Source organism: Scyliorhinus canicula, chromosome 16 (genome assembly GCF_902713615.1).
Source record: "Scyliorhinus canicula chromosome 16, sScyCan1.1, whole genome shotgun sequence".
Taxonomy (NCBI): Eukaryota; Metazoa; Chordata; class Chondrichthyes; order Carcharhiniformes; family Scyliorhinidae; genus Scyliorhinus; species Scyliorhinus canicula.
Window position 1 is genome coordinate 3,231,332 of NC_052161.1, and position 8,378 is coordinate 3,239,709.

At 45.3% G+C, this 8,378-nt stretch overlaps 1 protein-coding gene across 1 annotated transcript; it reads right to left on the bottom strand.

Annotated features, from left to right (window-relative positions):
* Window positions 1–446: 446 nt before the first annotated feature.
* LOC119950757 lies at window positions 447–8,294 on the bottom strand. Its single transcript, XM_038773485.1, has 3 exons — window positions 7,854–8,294; window positions 1,549–1,711; window positions 447–1,406 (listed from the first exon to the last, which is right to left on the bottom strand). Exons 1-3 carry the CDS (start codon window positions 8,127–8,129, stop codon window positions 568–570), a joined length of 1,278 nt encoding a protein of 425 aa, XP_038629413.1. The 5' UTR covers window positions 8,130–8,294; the 3' UTR covers window positions 447–567.
* Window positions 8,295–8,378: the final 84 nt, after the last annotated feature.

Genomic DNA, 8,378 nt, shown 5'->3' on the forward strand with positions numbered 1-8,378 from the left:
CAGCTTTATTCTATTTATGTTGAAAGTTTTGAATGAATAAAAAAAACTACAGAAGGGTGAGTGAGTCACTGGTGTGTTATCCTGCACCATTCTAAACTCTGCTTGCCCACTTGAGGCTCGATGGTTTGTCTCCTGCACTCAGCCAAGTACGGATGCTGCCGACAGCCCCTCACCAATTCTGCTGCTTGGGCCTGTCCCCGTTAGCCAGACTGCAGAACAAGTCACCCAACAGCCAACACGGGCTTTTCTCACCAGGACTTTAAACATTTTAAACTTTAATTTTAAATAGACGCACATTTTAAAGTACACCACACTGAGAAGAACACGTGTTGGCTACATCAGCAGCTGATTTCTGTAAGCAGCTAATAACTTCATGTGTGGTGTTAACAGTGACAGGTTCAGCATCCAGAACGAGACAGGGAGGTTCGGGGTGGGAGTTGGGGGGGGGGGGGGGGGGGAGAAGCATCAGGACCCGGCGCTGATCCCCCAGCCTTTCTGCACTAGTTGACAGCTGGTGCCAACTCTGTAGCTGCATCGAATACAGAAGTCCTGCTACTGTATCTGCTACTAACCCTGATGCACCTTCATCAGTCCCAGAGGTCTCTGATGCTGTGTCGCTCTGGGCTCCAGATTTTCAGAGACAGCACCTGCAGTCACCTGTGGGGAATTTTTTGATGGCACCAAACCCCCACTAGAATGACTGCCACCTGGACGAGCCTGTGCTATCCCAGTCGAGGAGGCCAGCTTTTCACGCTGACCAATAATCTGAGTGAGCATAGAGCACTGGGCTTCTATCAGACTTTGGAATCCCTCGGCCATGGTTACCTGCAAACGCTCTCCAAGTGAATTGAAGCCTGCCTTGACAGCTTCTTGGAGTTTTGATCCCAAAACTTCTATAGCAGCAGAATGAGCATTCATGAGCGATGTGCCGACTGTGTCCAAGGCCTGAGTAAGTGAGGTCTCCACCGCAGACGCCACTGGTGTTGCCACGTGCTCAATAGCAGACTGCAATGCACACAACCGTTGGTCCAACATAACCATGCCATCTTCCACTGTTGTGTGTATGGAGGCAAGTGACTGTTCAACGCTGAACTCGTGTTCCAACAGTCTTCGTTTGAAAGCAGGCCCACTGAGATCTGTATCTGCATCTGCCTCAATCGGAGGACCCAGTACATGGGGCCTCCACCCTTCAAAGGATGACCTCTCATCATCTACCAATATTGGTCCCCCATCCTCACTAATGTTCAGTGACTCACCCAGTTCCTCCTCATCCTCAACACTATCAGCTCCTCCAGTGGGTGTATCTATGCTGGTGCCTGCTTCAGCTTGGGGTGATGATATTTGGTACTTCGGTGTATGATGCTGTTTTGCAGCTGTGGTTGATGATCCACTTGTTTCTCCTTGGTCTGTGAAGAGATACAAAATGAGAAGGTATGAGTACTGAGGCTCACACTCTGAGGTTTCAGTACAAAGAGTTGGATGCCTGGTGCACAGCCTGTGTACGAACACATTATTGTAATGTATTTGTTCATCCATAAACACACTCACCGCTGAGTCTTGACATAACACTGAGATCTGCAGTATCAAGGCCTTCAAAACTTTCTTTCCCAAAGAGAAGGATCATATCATTCTCGAACTCTGTCAATGTTTTGATGTCTGGCCGGTTGCCGCATGATAACTGACGCGCTCTTCTGTTATAGGCGAGTTTTTCCTTGAAAGACAAAAGCAGCAGAAATTAGATCAGTGATTCACGTCACACAAGTGCCAACCTGCAGGTCCAACGTACATTATCCATCACATAGTTTACATCATACTTGTATTCACTTTGAACACTTGACATTCTTGCTAACGTTTCGGTGTTGCCGGTAATGTGTGCATGTCTTTAATAAAAGTAACAGTCACGCTCAAGGTTGCCCTGAAATCTCCAGCAATTAAGGATTAATCACCAGGCCACTGCTGAGAGGAACCCTGGAGAAAGATCTTATGGGCATTAAACTGCAGGGAGCAGTTGAGGTAAACAGCATGGATGCATTTAAAGGGAAGTTTGGTAAGTACATGAGGGAAAAAAGGTGGTATTTTTAAAGGATAGTCTTGCAGACCGCCCAGGTACAAACAAACGAGGTCTTTATTGGGAAGGTGTTTACTCTACAGGCTGTTCGGATAGTCTGCTCATTAGCCTGCGCAAACGGCCGATGATGTCATCAATATGTCACGTGATCGGACTCTTAACGTGACCTTGTTCCACTGGGAACAAACATGAAAACACAACACTTTCCTCCCACTTTTACATTCGAGGTTCCTGCAATAAAACACAAAAGAACATTAACAATCAAAATTTACAATATGAACAATTAGCAGTCAATAAGGTAGACATTTCGGAGGATGCCGATTTCTTTTTCGTTGTCGGCAAACCTCAGGCGCCTGCGTTTTTTGCGTTGACTGCAACCTCTGGTGTTTGGACGTCGCCCGTGGTTGCCTCAACTGAAGTCAACATAGTGTTCAGGGGTTGGCTCAGCGTTGAAATGTCCTCAATCGGGGTGCTTGCCTTCCACAGTTGTTTCTGGTTTTGTGAAGTTCTCAGGTATGTCTCGGTCTTCCCTCTCAGTTGACTCTGTTTCTGGTAAACTAGTTGCAGTTGCTAAAAGTTGATCAGCACGTCTCCGCCACACTACATTGTCTCTGGTTTGAATGGTGTAGGAGACCAGTCCTGTCTGTGCCAAGATGATGGCAATTATCCACTTCTCACTGGCGGTGTAGCTCCTTGCCAATACTTCCTGACCTTTCTGAAAAACACAGCGTTTAACCCTGTTCTCGCGTCATAAAACCTGACTCTGCTGCTTCCTCTCAACAATTTCTCTTGTCTTGGGCAGCTTCAGCAAATCAAAGACTCTTCGTAACTGGTGTTTTGCCATGAGTAATGCTGGAGAACTTTGGGTTGCCAAATGTGTTGTATTCCTGTATATCATCAGGAATTGGCTTAGACATTTAGGCAATGATCCTTGTTCACGAGTTACCTTCAATGAATCCTTCATTGTCTGAACAAACCTTTCAGCCAGCCCATTTGTGGCAGGGTGATAAGGAGCAGACAGGATTCTGTTCTCCTTTAGATAATTTGTCAACTCTTGCAAAATGAACTGTTGTGGCCCAGAAAACTGGGTGGCTTGGACAATTTGGGCCGAAGGGCCTGTTTTCATGCTGTAAACCTCTATGACGCAAACAAGTTGTGCAGGGTAACCGAAATTTGCAAAAAATCTCACCCAGTCTTTCTATTGTTTTCTCTGAGGACATAGTCTTCATAAGAGCGACTTCAGGCCATTCCGATTGCGCATCAAACACAATGAAAACCTTCATCCTTCGAATGGTGCAGCATAATCTATATGAATTATTTGCCATGGCCCATTGGCCATTCCCAAAGAAGTAATGGCAGTAGCGGTGACAGGTTTCGAACCTTCGCACAAGCTGAACATACATACACCTTTGCCTGGATTTCGCTCTCGTGCTCTGGCCATTGAAAACTGCTTCTGGCTGTCTCCTTCATCCTTTCTATCCCACAAAGGATCTTCATGAAGTTGGCAAAATGGTGACCCTCATTCCCCAAAAGAGAAAATAAAACAACCATATGGATACTCTGAGTCTTTGGGTAACATGGCTTCAACTTCAGGTTTGCTCCCGAGGTCTTGCTACGAAGCAGCATGTTCATAACTTTTGACAGCAGTGGATTCTTTCTGGTATACTTCCTAACTTGTCCTGCCGTTACAGGACTGTTAGCAACTTATTTGAAACAGAAAATATTACCACTCGAACTATTCATTAATAACTCATTAGGTAATAGTAATCTGGAGAGTCCATCAGTGTTCCCATGGAGATGTTATTGTCAATATTTTATCGTCTATGTATGTGCTGACAACAGCGATGTCCATCTCTGCACCCAGCTCACTGCTCGAGATGGAACACCAGCGTACGACCCCAGTATCTTTGTTAGTGGTTGAGAATCTGTTAGTAAAGTAAATTTTCTTCCATGTAGGAGTAGTAAAAACATTTGATTCCGAACATGATGTTTGGAGCTTCCTGGCAGAACTGTTCATTTCTGCTGTTGGCTTCTCTTCACCGTTGCGAATTATGGGAGAAACCACAGCTCCCACCTCATAAGGTGATGCATCATAGGTCAGTTGCAAGGGTGACTTCAGATCAAAGTGTGTCAGGACTTCCAACTTTAGTACTGCCTCGTCAGCTTGTAGGAAGGCTTTCTCGCACTGATCCACCCATTTCAGTTCCTTTTTGGACACAATAAATTGTGTAAAGATTTGAAGATAGTTGCTGGGTTAGGGATAAACCTTCCATAATAGTTTAATAAGCCCAAAAACCATCAAAGTTGACTTACGTTTTGAGGTGCAGGTGTCTCAGTTGTTTGCAGGCGATTTGTGCAGTTCCTTTACATCTGCAAGGTGTCCCAGGTATTCAATAGAAATTAGAAGAATTCACATTTATCCTTCCATACTTGTCATCCATAATCTTCTAGTCTCTGGAGTGGAACATCTAAATTTTGAAGATGCTCTTCTTTATTCTTTCCAGTAACTAAAATATCATCCAAGTAGCAATGGACTCCTTCCAGTCTGTTTGGAATTTGATCCATGGCGTCCTGGAACAACATAGGTGTGGATGTTGTGCCAAATGGAAGTCTTTTATACCTCAATAGTCCTTTGTCACGATTGTCAAATATTATTGTGAATCTGGATCCACATTTATCTGGAGATAAGCTTGACTAAGGCCACCTTTACTGAAATGCTAGCCAAGCCAGCAAATAAATCACCAACTGAGGGCAGAGGGGACTGCTCTGTACACAGAACCAGATTGATAGTGACTTTAAAATTGCCACATATGCGTACTGAACCATCTTTCTTTATCACAGGTACTATTGGCGTGGCCCAATCACTTACAGGTTCGAGGACTCTTGTCTTGACCAGCCTCTCCAATTCTGCTTCAACCTTAGGCCTGATGGCAGACGGCACTGACCCAGCCTTTAAGCAAATTGCTTTTACTTCACCCCTAATCCTTGGCTTGACTGAGATCTCTTTCATGCTTCCTAGCTCTCCATTAAAGGGACTGGCAAGTTTCTTTAAAATCTTCAATAGATTTGCTTCGACTCCCAACATGAGATTCGCCTCAGTCCAGTTTAGCTTGATTCTCTCCAGCCAGGTTCTCCCCATTAGGCTGGAGAGCTAACTTTGATGACGTGCAGGGACAAGTCTGCAGCCTGTCTGTTTAGCTGCACATTCACATCGAGACGGTCCCTCAACGGAACCACTTCCAAGTATAGGTTTTTAGTTGAGGGTTTTAAGGTATTATATCGTAGTTTCTCTTGGTAAACAGTTTCTGGTACCAACGAAACTGCTGCTCCAGTATCTACCTTCATTTTTACCAGTTGTCCATCCAGTAAAGAACATAAGAGCTAGGAGCAGGAGTAGGCCATCTGGCCCCTCAAGCCTGCTCCGCCATTCAATGAGACCATGGCTGATCTTTTGTGGACTCAGCTCCACTATCCAGCCCAAACACCATACCCCTTCATCCCTTAATTCTTAAAAAAACTATCTATCTTTATCTTAAAAACATTCAATGAAGGAGCCTCAACTGCTTCTCTGGGCAAGGAATTCCATAGATTCACAATCCTTTGTCTGAAGAAGTTCCTCCTAAACTCAGTCCTAAATCTACTTCCCGTTATTTTGAGGCTATGCCCCCTAATTCTGCTTTCACCCGCCAGTGGAAACAACCTGTCCGCATCTATCCTATCTATTCCCTTCATAATTTTGTATGTTTCTATATGATCCCCCCTCATTCTTCTAAATTCCAATGAATACAGTCCAATCTACTCAACCTCTCCTCGTAATCCAACCCCTTCAGCTCTGGGATTAACCTAGTGAATCTCTTCTGCACACCCTCCAGTGCCAGTACGTCCTTTCTCAGGTAAGGAGATCAAAACTGAACACAGTACTCCAGGTGTGGCCTCACTAACCTTATACCTTATACAATTGCAGCATTACCTTCCTAGTCTTAAATTCCATCCCTCTAACAATGAAGGACAACACTCCATTTGCCTTCTCAATCACCTGCTGCACCTGTAAACCAACTTTTTGCGACTCATGCACTAGCACACCCAGGTCTCTCTGCACAGCAGCATGCTTTAATATTTTATCAATTGAATAATAATCCCTTTTCCTGTTACTCCTACCAAAATGGATAACCTCACATTTGTCAACATTGTATTCCATCTGCCAGACCCTAGCCCATTCACTTTACCTATCCAAATCTCTCTGCAGACTTCCGGTATCCTCTGCATTTTTTGCTTTACCACTCATCTTAGTGTCGTCTGCAAACTTGGACACATTGCCCTTGGTCCCCAACTCTAATTCATCTATAAAAATTGTGAGCAACTGTGGGCACTAATTGCTTCTTTTTTCGAAACAGGTTACCCCTCAGCTCAGCCTGTTTCCTTCCAAGTTTTGGAACACCCTCAGCTTTAACTGTTGTTCCAGGGTACTTGCTACTCACAGTACTCCCTGTACTGTTCCAGATCTTTCCAGACACAGCACGGGGCAAGCTTCTTTTCCATGTACTTTCCACCAAAATCTACGTTTAAATTTCAGTTCTTTCGATGGCTGCTACCAATATTTGACACCCCTCCATCGGCAGCTTTGGCGTCGTGAAGTTTTTAGTTTTATAATCCTTTTTGGATGTCTGTGCGTGGTTTGACGATTTTTCTATACTTTTATACAGCGTAGTTCCAATTTCCTCCTCGCCAGTTTTCTTTGTGGTATTTTCAAAGGATAGGCTTGCAGACCACGAAGGTACAAAGAAACAATATCTTTACTGGAAAGATGTTTACTCTAAAGGCTGTTCGGATAGACAATGATATCAAACAGCAAACAGCCAATGACATTGTTATACGTCACGTGACTGGATGTGACCGTGTTCCAACTCGGAACAAATATGAGTACAAAGTAAAAGGTAATTGGGTATAATTTTTTATATTTGTTCCTGGCATCATTGGCAAGGCCAGCATTTGTCTCCCATCTCTAAGTGTCCTTGAAAAGGGGCAGAAGACAAGATGAGTAAAATGAACAGATGGAAAGGAGGATCATGTGGTTAATAAAAACCGCCATGGACCCAATGGGTAGAATGGCCTTTTTCTGTGTTGTAAGTTCAATGTAATGTAAAATTGTGTATTTTTCCTGATTGTTTATTTTACATAATACTTTAATACTAGGCAAGTTTTTAAAAAAATAAAGGCTGCTAACTGGGTGGGGCAGTTAGAAAACTAGGCCAGGATTAAAAATAAATAAGGAGGCTGAGTGGGGCGGTTAGAAGCGGGGAGGACAAATTTTCACAGTAACTTTGCTGCAGTGTTGAGCCTATTTGTGACACTAATAAAGATTATTATCATTACGTGTTGAATATATCCAACCAGAGTTTGCAATCCGAGCCATTCTTCACAACGCTTGCAGCTTCACTCAGAGGGAACAGATGCACTGGCTTTGGATTCGTTGATGAGGCGGACGAGCGTTGAGATTGATGGGGTGGAGGGGTTGGCGGTTGATACCAATCAATCCAGTCGAAACAGTAGTTAACAAGAACTGTGGTTTTAATCAGCTAGAATGTGCCCACCAGTAGCTCCTCCCGCACTGAGAGGCTGTCCTGGATCGATGGGTTATATACCTTCCCAGAGGGGCGGAGCCAACAACAACATAACAGTAACAGTGAGTAAATACAATATACAACAGCCATAGGTGGGTCACCACAGAGAGGCTGAGATAGACCCAACGGTCTCACCTCCCTTCGGGCTATCTCGGTGACCTTACCTTGGTGCTTTTCTTCAGGTCGTGGACCTTCTTCCGCACCTCCTCCCAGGTCCTGCGAGTGCCAGACACGGCGTTGACTCTCTCCATGACGAAGAGCCAGGCTTGGCGGCGGCTCTGCATGGTGGGCGGCTGGCCACCCTCGCCGAAGATGTCGCCCCGCCGCTCCATGACAGAGTCGATCAGCACGCGGAGGTCACGGTCCTTGAAGCGGGCTTTACGGATACGGCGGTCTGGCATTTTCCGGAAGGGTGGCACGCTCCACAGCTGGTTCCTCATTTTCACCCCCCACCACCCCACAACTTGCAGAGGGTGGCAAGTCCACCCGTGATTTGGGTTGAAAAAAAAATTCGTTAAAAACCTGTCACATTTTCGTTGGGAAGAGCAATGTCGGCAGCTGGCAGCGCCGCTCTGCACACACTGCAGCAGGAAACTACAACTCCCAGTGGGCACAGCGGGCACGGGCCATCACCCCCTGGCGCGGCGCCTTGTGGGAACGGTAGTTCCAGCGGCCTCCCCCGCAGTGGG

Excerpts from the sequence above, each read along its gene's own strand:
- LOC119950757 (XM_038773485.1), bottom strand. The coding sequence starts at position 8,129 with ATGAGGAACCAGCTGTGGAGCGTGCCACCCTTCCGGAAAATGCCAGAC. Across the intron at positions 1,712-7,853 it reads ACCTGAAGAAAAGCACCAAG|GAAAAACTCGCCTATAACAG; the intron begins GTAAGGTCACCG and ends TTGTCTTTCAAG. Across the intron at positions 1,407-1,548 it reads TGTTATGTCAAGACTCAGCG|ACCAAGGAGAAACAAGTGGA; the intron begins GTGAGTGTGTTT and ends ATCTCTTCACAG.